Consider the following 18539-nt stretch of genomic DNA (forward strand, 5'->3'; position numbering starts at 1 on the left):
CTCAATGCATTTATGCACAATGCATTTTGTTTTACAGAAAGCTAAAATTTCAAGCTACAGACCACTTTGAAAATGCTTGCCTGATAAATGATAAACTTGAATCTTTGCAGGGAGATAAGTTGCATAAGACATTCAGTTATGGGAGGAGATGAATTTAAAAAAAAATCCAATGTTTCAGAAAATGAGCAACTTATTTGCAGGGCGGATCCAGGAATTCTGTAAAGGGGGGCGTGACTAATATTTCTGGTGCCACTTCCGGGTTTCATTTCGTTTTTTTTCTTTTTATTTCTTTTGTTTTTAACGAAAAATAAAGGGGGGGGCGTGCGCCGGTTGTGCCCCCCCTCTGGATCTGCCACTGTATTTGTGTGTGCCATATGTTATAATGTCAGGCAACTTGAAAGTCTCTGTGAATTCAGTTGACAAAAATGTTCAAAAATGCCGCTGTTTCCGTGCAGGTTTAAGAAATATTTCCTCTCCCCCCCCCCCCCCCCCCCACACACACAAAAAGAATACATATAAACCCTACATGTATATACGCATATAAAAAAATAGTTAATGTCTTCATATTTGAAATACAAATGTTTTAATCTTGTTCTTGATCTGGTATATGATTCATGTTTGTAAAATTGAACATTTTGGCATAGATGTATATGCCGTAATATATTCAGAAAGACAAATTTTTCATGAATCAGGACTTCCCTACAATCTCACGACTGGTTAAATTCGTGATTGTGGATTGAATTACTGAACGGAAAAATGTATGTGTGCACGTCGCATTCATGACGGGATGAGAGTTGATATTTTCGCTTGTTTTAAATTCACGACAAGTACCGGACTGATGAAATCCACAAAAATAAAAGCCTTGCTGAATATTTGGCGTATATACAGTAATTGTAAACACTTGCATAAGGCAGTAATTCCCTTGATACTATCAATGACACGTCTGATAAAGGTGACTGGATTTAGAATGCTTTTGACATGGAGCACTTTTCCCCTGAGATTGCTCTAGCATCTATTACATGCTTGGCCCTCCTAATTGTGATAATTGTGGTTGTTATGACAACGGAGAATAGAGTCAGAAAGAGGAGCTGGGAGCCAACATTAATTTCCCCCACTGTTTATAGCCGTCTTGGTGTACTGGTACAACCAAAGTGGGTTAATTAAACAAGAATTGCTCTCTAACAGTATTACATAACTCCCTCATGTCTTGTCTGATGTGCGGGCAAAAATACACCAAGACTGTAATTTGTGATGTCACTGGAAATATGAGGGGGGGGGGGAAATCTGCTACTGATGCCCTCACTCTGAATATTTGCAGCATTTCAAACAAAGAGTTGATATCCAAAATATAGAAGAAATCACCATCTTCAGTCTGTGTAAAGAAATAAAGAGAGAAAATGGAACCTTTCATATGGCTGCTCATTGCATTTAGCTTGCTGCTAAACCATTGGGTAATATGAGGCATAAATTTACACTCTGTCAGAAGTCATTTTTTGATTAGGTTTGTCTGATCAAGGAGTTATCAGACAGTGTCTGATAACTTCTTGGTCTGATTGTGTTCATATAAGTTTGTATGTGAGTGTGGTTGAGCGTTTCTGTATCTTGATACTATTGTACACATTGCTGGCATTATTAGAGTCATGATGTAATATGCTGCTTGGGTACTCCATCTTGACTAATACAAATTTGCTATTAGAATTGAGTAAGTCTTCAGCTTACTTTTGAAAGGATGGTATATTTTTGGTTGAGGTGAAGATTCAGCTGATAACATTTTGTGAGATATGTAGAAAACCACTCTGTGAAATGTTAAAGAGCACACAATTCTAAGGGGAATTAAGAATTCATTTGATGAAGATCTTGAATGACTGAGATATATTATATCCAAAAGCAAAGCAAAACAAAGAGATCCCAATAAAAGTTATGGCCTATTACGTGTATTAGTGGTTTTTTTTTTTATATATCTCAGTCATTTCAAGACCAATTTCATAAAATGGAACTATTAAATCCTTTAAGAATTACATTCCCGGTCGCGTCGTGCTTGCGAAAACTCCCTATTGATTGGAAGGGATCAGGCATAATGTCAAGCAGCCTTCAGGTGGACAAAACTTGTATGATTTAGTTTTATTCAGGAGAGATGATATGAGAACTTACAGAAAAAATATGTTATGATAACTGATCTTTGCCCATTTTAACTTGCATCAGATATGCTTCTTTTGCCTTGATGAAGTTCATTTTATGAGATGAAGAATGACATTTGGTTTTGTAACCCTGAATTGTGAAAGATAGTGTATCTGTTTAGCCTCACACCATTTCTACAAAAGTGCTGCTGTTGAAAAGGACATTATGTTGGCATAGGTGTGTGTGTGTGGGGGGGGGGGGGGGGGGGGGGGAAGGGGAAGGGGGAATGAGAGGGGTTAGGCAGTGGGGAGTCTCATCTCTTAAAACAATTGCAGCCGAGCAGGTGTGGGTGCTTAGTCACGAGTGAGTGAGGTACTTGAGGCAATTAGGATAGTGGGAGAGAAGGGAACGAGATGGATATATTTAACACAAGATCGGTAGAGCAGAAATCTGTCTTTTAAGCATTTCACAACAGAGTGCATGTTGGCGGAGGGTACTCTTTCCGAAGGAAACAATCTGTGAAGCGTTAATCTTTGTGGGTAGAGGAGCAGGTGATTAAAGACAACTTTTGCATATTACGAAAGATTGTTACTTCTATACAATTCTTTATTTTTCATCTGTATTAGTTTCTGAGGAAGCAAGCTACTAACAAACAAGTAATTTGCATAACTTTTGAAACTTTGTTATCCTAAAATATAGGCCCATGCATATAAATTAATGTTTATTTTATGAAGTAGTAGTATTAACTACATGATTGGTTAAGTATGACATGTTTTCTCAGTTATCAAGAATTTGTATAAACAAGTGTATTGAGGCACTTTAATTCAGAAATGGAAGATATTCATTATTGCAAGATTCACAGGCCAGCAGTGAGCTGCCACGCAAATAATTGCAATGCCTTCGGAATACACAGGCAGTGCAGCTGAGTGCTGATGAGCGATCATTAGTAGTGGTTGCTACACAGCAGGTGAAAAGCAACATTATGCCTTTAGGCAAAAATAGAAAAGAAAAAAAGAAAAATAAGAAAAGAAAAAAGACTGGTTTTGTGAGAGCTCTTACCCCTATCATTTGATTAGGTTCCGTATCACCGTGTTATAACAAAGCCCATGTGACTGTTTTTATATGTTCGTAGGTGTTAACGAAAAAGCATGATTGTTAGTGTTAGGTGAAGTGTTTTAGACAAACTACCACACAGACTTTCCTTAAAGTATGTATTGACGTTGACATTATGCCAACCTGATGGAGTACCAAAGTACATGTATGTGATGTATTTGTCATTCATTGCTATGGAAACTGATTCTAAACAACCCCATCTGGTCTGACTATTTGTGAACCTACCCAAGCTATAACAAAAGTCTGAACACATCATCAGCATTCAATGATTCAAACATAGCCGGCGGGACGTGGGGCTCGCCCCCCCCCCCCCTCAGATTTTGTGCAACATAGGCATTACTAAGGAATACATAAGGTGTCATCATTTTGGCCCCCCTTCCACTTGCCATTCATTGCTATGGGGGGGGGGGGCCCAGGGGGCTCGCACCCCCTCATTTTGTGCACCATACAAAGAAAACATAAGGAGTCATCACTTTGGGCCCCCCACTTTTTTAACCCGCAAATACGTAAGTGGCACTAAGAAATAGATAGAGATCTTGAAGTGTGAGCTCGGTAAGGTTATGTTTTTCCAAGTGGAAGGAGAAAGATGAGCCGAGGACCTTTTTTTTTTTTTTTTTTGCTTCTTAGCTCGTGAAACCCGGAAGTGCCCCCCCCCCCCAACTTTTGAAAACGCTCCGCCAGCCATGTCAAAGTCCCTTGATTTTATCATACATTTGCCAGTTCATGACTTGGTGCAGAATATTTTACAAATCCATACAACAATGAGCTGGAGAGTTAAAGAACTGTCATATTCACCTTGCCCAAGGAGTTTATATTTTTGGCAGCATTTGTGTGTTTTTTCAGTCTGTTTCCAACATAACTCAGAGAGGTGTTAAAGGATTTGGATGAAATTTATGTACATGAAAAGTTGATAATGACATAAGAATGACACAGCTGATCTAATTTTGGCATTAATTGATCCGTATCACCAGCTGGATCCAGGATTAATTTTTTAAAAAGGATTTATTTACGTAACATAGCAATGAATACAAGAATTCAAGCTGTGCGTATTGGAAGTGCAGATACACACACTGTGCGCACATTAGAGGTGCAGCATGCAGGAAGCTGATGAGGTATGTAGACTACTAGAAGGAATTCTTTATCATTGGGAAATGATTTTTAGCCTTATTTGTGTGTGTATAGATTGCAATGACCTGCTTGGCATACGCCTGTGCTCTCCAAATGCTTTTACATCCAACTACAGTAGTCATGTTTAATTGTTCGTTACATGATTTGTGGCATGCATAACAAGAAAAAAAGTTTATATCTTCAGTAGATTGAATAATCCATAATCTTTTAGAATGAAAATGTAGGTTAGAAGGTATGTGTACAGTGCACATGGCATAGACTTAATGAATAATTGTATAAGCTGCATTTGTGTGTGTATGTGTGTGACAACTGTGCATGTACACACACATACATAAAATTCACAGATAAATCCGTATGAACATTCATACTTATGCGTGTACATGCGTGTACATCTTTACATTTCAGTATGCATATGTATGCAAGCAACTTCCTTTGAAATTCAAATGATATCTGGCAGCATGTTAACACCTTGATAGCTGCAATGGCAATAATCTAATCTTCAAAATTTTCCTGCCCCCTTTCAGACAGTAGAAACATCCCTCTTGTAATCATGATTATAATCTCTATAACATGGCTCGACACTAACTTTTTTGTTTGGTGGCCCGATGGGGCCACCAAAATCCTAAATTTCAAATTTTTGGTGGCCCGAGAGAAAAATTTGGTGTCCCGAAAAACAGTAAAAAACATTAAAAGTCTTTTTTTTTAATGTGTCAAATATTTAAGTTTTATGATAGTAAGAATTAGAAGTTGGACATATCTACTCATAAATAAACTTCAACAAATTTGCAACACTCACTCTCAGGCACTCATTCAGTCTTTTTCATCCATCCTTTAAACAAATTTAACTGCTAATTTCCGGCGCAAAGAGTTACGAATTTATTGACATACTTTTCAAAAAATTTGGTGGCCCGAGGCGGGCCACCAAATTTGCCCTTTTTTGAAATTTGGTGGCCCGACTTTCATTTTTGGTGGCCCCGGGCCACCGGGCCACCGTTAGTATCGAACCCTGTCTATAAGAAGAATCAAGATTGTAATTGAGGCATTTCTTGCATCTGAAAGCAAATTGTTGTAATCTTGATTCAAGAATCTTGGTTAGCAAGTAGAGGTCCGGAGGTGTTTTCAGATCTTGATTTGCTCAATTCATGGTGTGCACTCCCTGTCTGAAAGGCTTAACCATTTGGCTGCGGACCACGTAATATTATGTCCTTGGCAACATTCCATTGTGTGCTGACCATGTAATATTACGTCTTCATGATGTTGTGTAATTTGAAGCCTCAGCGCTGTGCTGCCCCTACCCCTACAGATCAAACAGCACCTGAATAACAAAATTGAATGTATGGGCAACAGGTGCCCCTCAAAATCAGTGATTTAGCTGTGATTTGAGAGGGTTTTGATTGGTCTCCAAGGTGACAGTTTCTATAGAGTCTCAATTCAAAATGGCGACCTACAGTGGGAAGAAGGGTTTTGATGAACTGAACTTTTGATGATAGAGGTGAAGCTGCCCTCAGTGAAGGATCTGTGGAGGTATCAGGAGAGGATGATGCCTCACTATTTCATATTTTTAGCAATATAATCTTGGCTAAACTTTTTTTTTTTCCTTTTGGAAGGCATGATATGAGATACACGTGCATTATTATGCATCAGCACCCAGGGGTTCAGTGTGCATAATAGCCTGCAGCAGTCAAGTGGTTAAAGGCATAATTTACCATTTGCAGATGAAACAAAAAACAGCATTAGTGCTTCAAAATAGTTCTAAAATGTCAATTAAGGATAGAAACAGCCAATGTAAAAATTTGAACCAGTATAATTGATGTTAAGTATTGTTAAATATGCAAAATGTAAACAATAGTTATTATGAAAAATTTTCCAGAATAAGCCATCTACAGTTATGGTTTAATGAGAAAAATAGTGATATCTCCTTATATTTTAGGCTTCATTGAGAAAATCTTATGTGGTGGGATGTTTTGTGATGCAACAGACCTTCAGATATGCATCAAAAGTGATATCTTGAACACTTTATAAATCACTGCTTCCAAAGGTACCAGTAAACAGGACCTTTAACCTCCAAAAAGTGATTTAGGATGCAGAGCTTAGCTCAACCATACATTTACATCCACTCACAGACCTCACAAAATGCAATGCACTCTTTGTTGGCTGCACTAGCTAGCATTCGCTTTGAAAGTTTGATTGACAGGTCAGGATAGAATCTTGTATAACCCCAAAACTCAAATCAAGATTACAACCAACGATTCATTAAAGATGATTACAAGAGATGATTACAAGAGAGAATTTTTTCCTGTTGTCTGAAAGAACTCTCTTTGTTACAGTGGAGCATCAGAAAAGTCCATCTTTTAAAACACAATCACAATTACAAAATCATAATGCCCCCGCCACGAAGTGGTGCCGGAGGCATTATGTTTTCGGGTTGTCCGTCCGTCCGTCCGTACGTCCGTACGTACATCCACATTCATTAACGCGATAACTTGAGTAATATTGACTGGAATTTTACCAAATTTGGTCCAAGTACAAAGTATGATAGGGCAATTACTTGATTAGATTTTGGGTGAAATTGGCCAAAGGTCAAAGGTCAAGGTCAAATCATGAAATTGTATCTGTTTACGCGATAACTCATGACTGGATGAAACAAATTTCCCCAAACTTTGTCCAAGGATGCTGTATGATGGGACAATTACTTGATAAATTTTTGAGTGAAATCGAACAGAGGTCAAAGGTCAAAGATCAAGGTCAAATCCTAGAATTTATCTGTTTACGTGATAACTCAAAACTGGATGAAGCAGCTTTCACCAAAGTTGGTCCAAGGATGATGTAAGATGGGGCAATTAGTTGAGTAGATTTTAGTGACATTGGCAAGAGGTCAAAGGTCAAAAGGTCAAGGTCAAATGCTAAAAATGTTGCTATTTCCCCCATAGCCATGCAATGCCTGAAAGTATTTTCTTGAAACTTAGTGTAGACATGTACTACTTCATAAAGATTCTCCAGAGAGAGTTTTATGTCATAAGGTCAAAGGTTAGGTGAAAATGTTACAATTTCACTTTTCTCACAAATGGTTCAATGTATCTTCATGGAACTTGGTATATACGCATGTACTGATTGGCAGGGATTATCTAGGGAATTTAGGGGTCATGGGTCAATAGTCATGGGTCAAAGGTCAAGGTCAACTCGTCAATATTTAACTATTTCCCTCATATACTAGTATATGCAATGCTTGCATTATTAATTTTAAAACTTAATATTTTTGTGTTACCTAATGGAGATTCTCTTGGAAATTTCGTGCCAGAAGGTCAAAGGTCAAAGGTTAAGGGTCAAGGCCAGGTTTAAATGCAAAAAAGAATCTACACGTAATTACACTCTTTCTTCATACCTTGAAAATTTACACTCAATTAATGCATAAACTTATAAAAGGGTCAGTCAGAAGTCAAGTAAAAATCCTCAATTCCCCAAAATACATGAACCTGCATTCTTTGATAGACAATTATAGCAAACATAGTTCAAGGAAAGTGAATATTCAAGATATTTCTGACAAACCTGTCATTTCAATATTTTGCCAGTTATATGAAACTGTCATCACACATTGTGAAGACATTATACTATACACCTATTGGGAGAATCATGCATTATGGCGGAGGCATCAGTCGCCATAGCGACATTTCTAGTTTATCTTCTGAAAAGCCTTTTGATTTCATACTGTGGATTCCCATTACAACGAAGTTCTCGGGACTGGAAGTTTTATTTTGTTATATCAAAATTTCGTTATAACCGAACAAATAAACAATAAAAAACATTGAGCCGATTATGTTGCGGCCTGAATTTTAACTTCCTTCAAACCGGAATTTCAATATAACTGTGTTGGTTATAATGTGGGTGTAATGTGCTTGTAAATGTTCTAGCTGTTCAAGATGTTACTTCCAAACTCTCCTCTCATCCCTGTTTTCACAAATAGATTGAAAATGTGATACGCAACATGCAGCATGCTGAGAGTGGGATCCCGACTCGATCGCAAAAGGTCTTTTTATCCTCCGTGCCATGTGCCTTTTCTGGTAAGTACTTGTCTGTTTCTATGCCACCATATGAAGGGTTTGTTCGCAAAAAGCGATAAGTCCATTTTTTAAGATTTTGAAGGACGGTCTCTGTCATAAAGTACAAAATAATACCTTTTAAATGATATGTTGGTCACTACATATAAAGGTACATTTTTGAAGTTATGGTCAAAAGAAGCAGAAATTTTCTTATTATTCTCTTTATTTTTCTTGACCTTCAATCGCAAATATCTCCATTTGGCAAATATGGACTTATCGGGTTTTGCGAACAAACTCTTCATATGAAAACTGTTGATTCTGTTTAAAAATGCACTCAAGAAATCTTGCAGAGAGAAAATTGACTGATTTTTCTGAGCAGGTATTCTTTTTTAATTATTATGTATTGGTATGTATATTCCAAAAACACTGAGCAGCCCAAGGCTAAACAAGGGTCAGTTTGCATCTCAGAATGAGGCATTTCACATTCACATATAAATAGTTATAAATACACGTATGAGTACAACATACATTAAAGCCACACATCTTGCAACCTTATTAGCCCAGTATGATCACAGTTACAGATTGAAACCCATGAAGACAACCAAAAGTTTCACGAGAGTGAGATAGCATATCATTATGCCAAGAATGGAGGCTAGTTGTAATTTTACTTTTACAGACTGTAAAAGTGGAAGTAATTTTTTGTTTTGATCGGCCTTGTAAAATGAAGTTTGCGTGTTTTTAATTCTGCAGAATCAACTTATAAAATAATCTGATGGTAAGCAAAAAAAAAAAAAAGAAATATGTGTTTGAATTGTTTTTGTACTAGTTTCATGTTGTGTGAAATATGCCAAAATTTCTACTTTTACAGTATAACATGCCGTCAATCCCTCGTTTGAGGCGAGTCCCCAACTGGGGCATACCCAAAGTGGGGTGCGTATATTTGTCGTTTGGGAGTTGGGAGTCGAAGGACTTGTCCATTGCAAATAAACTTTCTGCTCAGGCGTGACAAACCTGGAGGCCAAGCCAGGGTTTGATGACTCCGGCAGCTGTCGTATTACGTAAGAGCATGATAAGGATATCTGCCTGTGGCAGACCATTCAAAGTGAACTCAATTTTCTCTATCCTTTCTAAAGTTTTCAATTTTATATTCTATTGAGAAATTCTATGGTCATCCATTTTACATTTCGAACGAAAAAAATTGACCCGTAAATAACGAAAATACAGGAATAAGAAGGAGAGCATTGCTAGTTTGCCGGTGCTGACAATGTGCTATTTGGCAGTGAGTTACAACAGGGAGGTGAGACTACCTCCCTGGTTACAATCAGCCTGCTGACTGGATCATTGAGAAAGCAGCTGTCGTATTACGTAAGAGCATGATAAGGATATCTGCCTGTGGCAGACCATTCAAAGTGAACTCAATTTTCTCTATCCTTTCTAAAGTTTTCAATTTTATATTCTATTGAGAAATTCTATGGTCATCCATTTTACATTTCGAACGAAAAAAATCGACCCGTAAATAACGAAAATACAGGAATAAGAAGGAGAGCATTGCCAGTTTGCCGGTGCTGACAATGTGCTATTTGGCAGTGAGTTACAATGGGGAGGTGTACCTCCCTGGTTACAATCAGCCTGCTGACTGGATCATTGAGAAAGAGAGAGAGAGGGAGAGAGAGAGAGGGGGGGGGGGGGGGGAGTGAGGGGGAGAGAGGGAGGGAGAGGGGGGAGAGATGGGGGAGGGAGAAGGGGAGAGCAAAATGGAATGACAATAGTTCCGGTCACTACAGTACAGGCATGCTCTGTCTGCATACGCTGAATGTCTACACTCACACACACACACGTACACACACACACGCACCATGGAGCTACATGGCCCATGCCAAAACCAAAACAATCTCCTCCTCTCGCGGTGCCCCCCCCCCCTCCTGTGGCGCTGTGGCGATGACTGATGCTTAGATTAGGCCAGGGTCAAGAAACAGGTGTTTTATATCTTTGACTTTAAGTCATTGATTGCCAAGATATGCACTGGCATTATTTACTGGGGTGTAGCCTCTTCAAACGAGAGATTTGCGTCATGAGACATTTGGTATGCCAGTAATATATAGTTGTGTATCTAGAACTGCAGCTTTCAAGAGCCTAGATGATACCTAATTGAATGGCTACTTGCAATGAATTGTCATATGTCCATATTTTTTGTTGTTAGAATGGCCTTATCAAAATTTTGGTTGTGATTGTTGTACAATAATTTCGAACAATTCAAACTTTGTTGTGAAAAAAAAAATGAAAATCAGGACTTGTATGGATACAGACAACTGCATCTCATCCATTCTTCTGTTTTATTTCTTCATTCTTTACTTACAGGTATTGATTTAATAGACTGGATTACAAAATCCCTTGATGTCCATAGCACTACTGAAGCCACACATCTTGCGACCTTACTCGCCCAGTACGGTTACATCTACCCTGTAGAGCCAACCAAATGTTTCTCAATCAAAGAAGATAACACGCTATACCGGTTCCAAAGTCCGTATTTCTGGACATCGCAGGATCGACCGCATGACAACACAGACTATGGTAAGAATGATAGTTAGTCTATGTCCTGCAAGATGTAGTCGATGCAAACGTTTACATATTGGATTTAGATTTTTTTTTAATGAACCTATTTGGAAGGACTGCTATCTATTCCAGGAAAAATCAACATGGAAGAGAAAAAAGTTCTCTGGAAAGATCATGGAATATCGTATGCTTTTAGCGATGATGCTCAAAATTGAAAATCCCTATTGAACCTGACAAAGCACATTTCACAGAAAAAACAATGCATACTGCTCTGAGTTTTGATCCAGGTGATAGTAAAGTGAAGCTGTAAAATCATTTGTGTATAAGTGTTGCTATAGTAACACATATATTTATCAAAATGTTAAGTGCATATATATAATTTATCATAATGAACAAATTGCAAATAATTCTTGAGAAATGTTGAAATAATAATGAATTTTGATGTTGGTACCTTCATATAGAAAGCTTGTAAATGCCTTGAAGTGTACTCCATGCTGTCCTGCAGTTCATTAATATCTAATGTTATATCATTAAAGGTAAAACTTAGCTCTCAAAAGGGCTCAAAATTCATCTTCCACCATGGAATTTTCATGCAGTATATCCAAAGGGTCTACCAAGAAAATTATCTTTTTGACATGATTTGCCAGAATAATGAGTTGTTTTTTAGTATTTTGAGATCAAAGGTATACGATAGAGAGTGGAGTACCCAACTTTAAGGCACAACGTTACATGATGATTGCAAGATCATGCCCAAGCAGTACCATTTCCAAACAACCTGCAGATCAATGGATACTGTTTGATCTGACTTGAAATCACTTATTGAACATTACGTAGCAACCATGATCGGATGTGTTCTCAGGTTGCAATACTTTTAGTGTACCTTTTTGGCTAATATTTTCCATTTTTGTTGTTCCCTAAATGAAATCACGTTAAACAAGCATTCATTCACACATTTCTATTCATATGCATTCATTTTAGTGCAAAAATGGAAAGATTCATCAGAGTATATTATGGAAATTATGCTTTACCTACAGATTGTTTGCCTGGTAGACTTAAAAAGGGAAAATACCTTTAACTCTGAAATGCCCTTGCAGATCATTTCCTGTATTTGGTCACAAATATTTCATAGTAAACAGCCGCTAAAGTTGCCAAGAGCTCAACCACCAGTCATGATCACAATCATGCATAATGTAGTACCTGCCAGGGACATGGCATTGCATTTTTCTAAAGAATGTCTTTAGAGCATGCAAATCCCACCAATTTTCTGCCTTGCTGATGATGTTTGGGCTGCATGCCCTGAGCATGTGGTTGCCATGGAAACCAAAGCACATCCAAGCAGTGGTATATACCGTCTATATACGAGCGGAGGCAATTTCATTACCGAGAGTACTACCGTTTTGAGACTCGTGAAAGAGACCATGTCATGAGAATGCTGACCAGTGTGACTGTAAAGGAACCAAGCCTTCTATAGATACCACGCATAGGGTTGCCGTTGACAACTGGCAAGGCCTGGCAAAGTCCAAAGGTCCCCCGTTTTTAATGAATTAAAATCTCACTCTCTTGATATTTCCCTTTTAATACACAGGCATACTCTTCCACCTTTCCCCCTCCCTCTCTCACTCCCTCTCTCCCTCTCTCTTGCTCTCCATCTGTCTGTCTGTCTGTTTGTCCGTATGTCTGTCTGTCTCTCTTGATATTGCTGTCAGTGCAAATGACACATGATGGATGTGTTTTATTGCTGTCACATTTCCAAGGAAAGGTTGATAATTCACAAAAATGCCAGCAGCTGCACATTTTCTATCACACAGCAGACTCCAAAGTCTGACTAGTCCCTAGCTGTTAGAAAAGAAGCCAGTTATGGCAACCACAAAATGTTGGAATTTACAGGTGGTATTTTCTCAGTAATTGTTGAAATTGCTATAAAAACTGTTTATGAGTCCATTAATTGTTACACATTCTTAATGTCATTGATGTCAGAGATGAAAGAAAGAATAATAAGTGTCGGCTATGCCATGATTCCGTAATTTAGTTCTAAGGAGTGACATTAATCATAGGTTTTATGATTTCATTTACATTCTGATGAGGTGAAACTTGTTTAATTATGATAATTACACTGTTACGATCTGATGATGTGACAAATACATAAAGACACCTCTTTTGCTTCATGGTTTTCAGTGTATCATAACTGTGGTTTCCCCCACAATCAGCATTTCTATTATACCACTATTACTGACTTACCAAGGTCTCCAATGGCTTCAGAATGTTTCAGTGAATCTGTGATGAAGTTTGTGCCCTTCTATAATTTCAGATCTGCTTAGAAAGATATTTTCCAATGTCTTATTAAACTCAGACCAAGTTTTATGGTGAGCGATCTTTAATTATCTGATGTTGCCCCTTTACTTTGAATTCTATTCCATCTTACTTTAAGAACTCAGAAACAACTTACTCCAAAGTTTAAGATAGTACTGGAAATGTATCTATTTCAAAACGTTTTAAATGACTTTGATTGCATTTTGCATTTGATAGCATAAAGTTGTCTTTATATTTGTCATCCTTAAAGCACATAGACACGCAATCAATGGCATTGATATGCATTATAAATGAACCTTATCATTGGTATTATTATTCCTACTACCAGTGTCATCTGTAGCATTTTCATTATGCCTATCATATATCCATCGTAATACCCCAACCATTACAAACTCTTATATCATCACCAACATCATCAAGGCCAACATCTCCGTCATAAAATCACCAGCACGAACACCAGTGCCATCCTTGACCAAATTATTCCCCCCATCATTGCCTCCAACAACATCACCATCATCTGTGTCATCATCTCCAACACAAGTACAGTTGAACCTCTCTTATCCGGCCTCCCTTTATCCGGATCTCTCTATTATACGGACGCAATCTCGCCGTGATCTTTTTTTTTTAAATTACGGGAGGAAAGAGGGATTCCCAACTCCTTGAGAACTCCTACACAAACACACATGAATTACATATACTTGATACATTTCTTAATAATTATTTAGGTAAATCATCCCAAGAATTTATAAAAGAAAATGATTTCATTCTTGCAAACACGAACCTCTATTTTAGGGTCTGTTACTGAGTGTAACAATGAAAAGGTTGCAGTATACACATTACTACATGTGGTACTACAATGGGCTACATCAGTACATGTGTATGTATATGTACATGTATAAAGCATTGAGTCTCCCGTATCCAGCCAAATCCCTTATCCGGATGAGCCCCGGTCCCGACTTGTCCGGATACGAGAGGTTCAACTGTATGTGATAGAATATTCCCTGATCAAATTGATTCACCCCTCTGCATCTACCTTGATCATTATTACTAAAGTGATTATGTAACCATCATCTTTACTCAGTATAGTCTCTGATGATTAACCCTGTTCTATTTCATTCCTTTTCCATATCTTCTTCTTCTCTCTCGGCAGCTCTGTACCTTGCCAAGCGTACAATGAGGAACAAGCAACAGTTTGGTTTGGAGGAATATGAAAACGTGAGTACATAACCTTGAGTGCTTCGGTTCTCATGGAAAAGAAACAAAACAAAGCTGACACCCAGCACCATTAAAGGTCATTGTTCTTCTGAATCAATACACATCAATCCCCAGGATTGCTGTCTTTATTACACAGACAAGAAAATGTATTGGATGCATTATATTCATCATATACCCCTGGTAGCATGTTTGTATGCTTCGTCAATGACATTGTTAGGTGATGTTCCTCAGAAAGTTAAAGTTATGAACTAAAAACCTTGCAGTTCTGGGACATACACATCCCTCAAAAATACCCCATACAAAACAAAACAGAACAGAACAGAGCAGAACCAAACAATGCAATACAAAACAAAACAAAACAAAACAAAACAATCCAATCCCTCCCCTCCCCCTTGCATGTTATATTTTACCTGCAATTTGCACCATAAACAATCATGTGCGTCGAGTCCTAAAGGATAATTCTGTACACTGAAGTCGTTATTGATATTGTTTACCTTAGGGTGTTATTGGTAACGAAGGCCACTTTTCCATTGTAGTTTTCCTGTATGATAGCTGCAGTGGACTGTCATAGGCCAGACTGTGTTTATGTGATAACTTAGATGTTTTCAGCATACTACAGTGCTTTGATATCTGAGCAATTGATAATGTTATTAGGGGATGAACTGTTGCAGAAGGGAAATGAGAAATGATTAAAGGATTTAACCCATCAAATGCTGGTGAAATTTTGCTGCTAAAATGATTGAAGTCGCACTATATTTGCATAGCAAAATCCAAGTATATCTCATATTAAAAAACAATAAATTGAACTAGCTGAGATCATTAAATTTGCACTAATGTCAGAACTAAATTGATAAAGATTTTTTGTTGTCAATTTATAGATCAATTCTAAATTCATGGACCAAAAAATGCTCAATGAAAGATGTTTATTCTGCCTTTAAAAATAATGAAACATCATCACCTCACCTGACTTGCATGTTATATTTGATGGAGTATTATTGCTATTTAAAAAAAGAAAATACATTCCAAAGTTTCACACTGTTTGTCTTATTTCCATAAAGTGCATTCTGCTGTTGTTGTTGTTTCTTTATTATCATCATCAAAATCTATTTGGGCTGGACTTTTCTTTTGAATTTGAATAGCAGTTTCATCTTGGTGAGGTGTTATCAGTGTACTTTATGAGAAAAATATTAATCTGAAATGGCTGTGCATGTATGGAGAAAACGTCAAAGTGCTTTAATCAGAGCAGACGTCATTTAGTGCACACACACACACACACACAAAAGATGCAAACAATTTGCCAAGACCATTAGTATGATTGAACATTTATAATTTGAACACATTATGATATCAAAACTGGTAGTATTCACAATGCACCACATGTATTAGGGGCAGCCATAAATTCTGTACAAGTTGTGTGTAGTCAGTGAGGGTAAAAAAAATAAATTCACCAAACAACATTGATTGAATAATGAATCAATCTGAATATGTTTCTATAATGTCCAGCTCTCTTCAGTTTTTTTTTTTTTTTTGGGGGGGGGGAGAGGAGGAGTAGTATAAGTGAGGCAGAATTGACTAAAAAAATCATCTTCTTTTAGCTGATTTTCTGCTTGTCAATTAGTCTACTTTTTTCCTCACAAGAGCCACAATGCTGCCCTAGATTTTGTGCAATCACAATAGGAAGGTGAAATGGTCATTCACAATCAAATGGAAGACAGTTTACCGTGAGAGGCTGCTCAAGATTTATATCATTCTTTATGATAGGTTAACATGCTGAAGGGCGAATGAAATCATTTTTGTTCTTCTTGTATGCCTTCTTTACTTACATCCGGAAAAGTTTGGAAATGTAAATTCTACTCCCCTGCAAAAAATATGGAATGCATGGAAACATTAATATTAATTATTTTCTCCTTTCCTTCAAAATTTACCTGATGTCATATCATCTGTCATGGCAGACTGGTTCTATATCTGATTTTCATAATATTAATTTTTTTTCAACTTTCTTATGTATTTATTAATACATAATGTTTGAATGCCACTAACCACCTGTTTGCTCAATTTTGTTTGTATCATAATCACCAATCACTAGAAAAATGAGAGCAGACAGTGGCTGCTTCATCAAAAAAAAAAAAAGCCCCCTGTCATATTCAGAAGGTATAAGCTATACAGCATATTATATAACAAACTGCTGAATTCTACGCATGTGCTGGAGAGGGAAATGACACCAGGAACCATAGTATGTCCTTGTGAATGCCACTAACCACCTGTTTGCTCATGCATAAACAATTTCACTACAGATGTGAAATCAAGAACGATAAAGTTTATCAAATTGAATGTCACTTGATGTCTCTTACAAAATAAAATCTGAAATAATAAAGGAATGAAATTTTTAAGAATTAAGGAGACAAGAGGAAACCTTTGCAAATGAAATGTAATTTACAAATTCAAACTTTGTGGACAAGCATGTTCCCTTCATACATATTTTTATAAGAGCTTCATCCATTACATTTGTTTTCTCATTTTTTGTTAAACTAAGCAAATCACATCAGGATAAGAGAAAGGAATAATTACAATGAATGCAAAGCATGACAGGTTGCCACTTCACAGATTTTTATAGAACAAAAAGTATTAAAGAAAAATGAAGCACAGTTCCTGTTCTTCTATTTCTCTTGTTTCTTTTACTATAGAATGCTAGATTTATTATTTATCATGATAAATTGATTCAGACTTATGAATGTACTGGAGCTTAATGGCACATATTTATGTGCCTTCTAAGTTTGAAATCATATAGTTGCCACCAATATCCCATATTCTTTGCTTTACTTGTTATTTTCAACTGAATTTGAAAGCAAAGTAAACTTTACAGCATTCTTCACATCCTATAACAATTATACCACCCCATCCACCTGCCATTACCATAAGGTTTTCTTCTATCCAGTAATTTAATTTCTGTTTCACACACTTGACCTTAGTGTTGAATTTTTTGGTGCATTGCTTGGATAATAGATGACTCCGTTACCATACAATACATGATCTTGATGCCCTGCTGTTAATCACATGCATGACAAATTCATAATTGGCCCAAGTGCAGTTTCATTGTGGCACTTAATTTTGGTGTGGTTCTCCTGAGAAGGTGAGTAGTGTCCTTCAGGTGGCAGAATCAAGTGTCCACAGATTGGCTTGTGTTATGAAGGTCCACCATCTAATAAGAGCTGTCCTAGCAGTATTCGGAAAGGGCATTTATGAGTAAGGCCCGTGTAACATGTCCAGCATACACCAAAGCATTTATTGAAGGCTTTGAAAACCTTCAAACACGCAGAACAAAAGACCCTAGGTAGTAGCAGGAAAGGTCATGTTTATTTGTGTGTTTTTTATGAGGTTGGGTTTAATAAGAAAGACATGATTGGACAGTTCTTCTTTCCATCCTTCTCCAAATTCCTTCTATCCCTATTTCTTTCTTTGTTTCCCTTCTCTACATGTCATTATCTTTCTCTTCTCTCTCTTCTTTGTCTATGTCTGTTTCTCATGTCTGTATCTCTGTGTTGGGATCTTTAAAGGTCCTGTGTACCTTGTGGAGAAGTAATTTAAAAAATGTTCAAGATATCACATTTTGCAAATGTGCAGGTTATTTGTATCACAAAACATCCTACCATGTAAAAGTTTTGCAAAAAAAGCCTAAAATATAAGGAAATATCACTGTTTTTCTCACTTAACCTTAACTGTAGACAGTTAAGTCAGGAAACATATCTATCATAACTATTTTTCACATTTTGTATATTAAATGATTACTAACATTGATTATACTGATTCAAATTTGTACATTGGTTGTTTCAATCCCTAAATCATATTTTAGAATATGCCATTAAGTAGTAATAGTAATAGTAATAATAATAATAATAATGATAATAATTGCATTTATATGGCGCTTCATACTGGTGTTTCTAAGTGCACTGCTGCTATTCATACAAAAAGACTAGAAAACACAGTAACATTAGCAAAACCAGCATAACAGTAACAAAAGAAGAAGAAGAAGAAAAAATACATGTGATACAGTGATACAATAAGTCA

General features: G+C 37.0%; 1 protein-coding gene across 1 annotated transcript in view; it reads left to right on the top strand.

Moving 5' to 3' along the window:
* The first annotated feature begins 4325 nt into the window (after nucleotides 1-4325).
* LOC139729346 (regulator of G-protein signaling 11-like) overlaps nucleotides 4326-18539 on the top strand; it is a 55529-nt gene continuing 41315 nt past the window's right edge. Inside the window, exons 1-4 of the mRNA XM_071640274.1 lie at nucleotides 4326-4343; nucleotides 8321-8417; nucleotides 10755-10967; nucleotides 14410-14474. Of these exons, the coding sequence (XP_071496375.1) occupies nucleotides 4326-4343; nucleotides 8321-8417; nucleotides 10755-10967; nucleotides 14410-14474 (393 nt within the window). The remainder of the gene's footprint in view (nucleotides 4344-8320; nucleotides 8418-10754; nucleotides 10968-14409; nucleotides 14475-18539) is intronic.

This window comes from Diadema antillarum, unplaced genomic scaffold (genome assembly GCF_040938485.1).
Source record: "Diadema antillarum isolate AM-2024a unplaced genomic scaffold, OU_Dant_1.0 seq00000234_RagTag, whole genome shotgun sequence".
Classification (NCBI taxonomy): Eukaryota; Metazoa; Echinodermata; class Echinoidea; order Diadematoida; family Diadematidae; genus Diadema; species Diadema antillarum.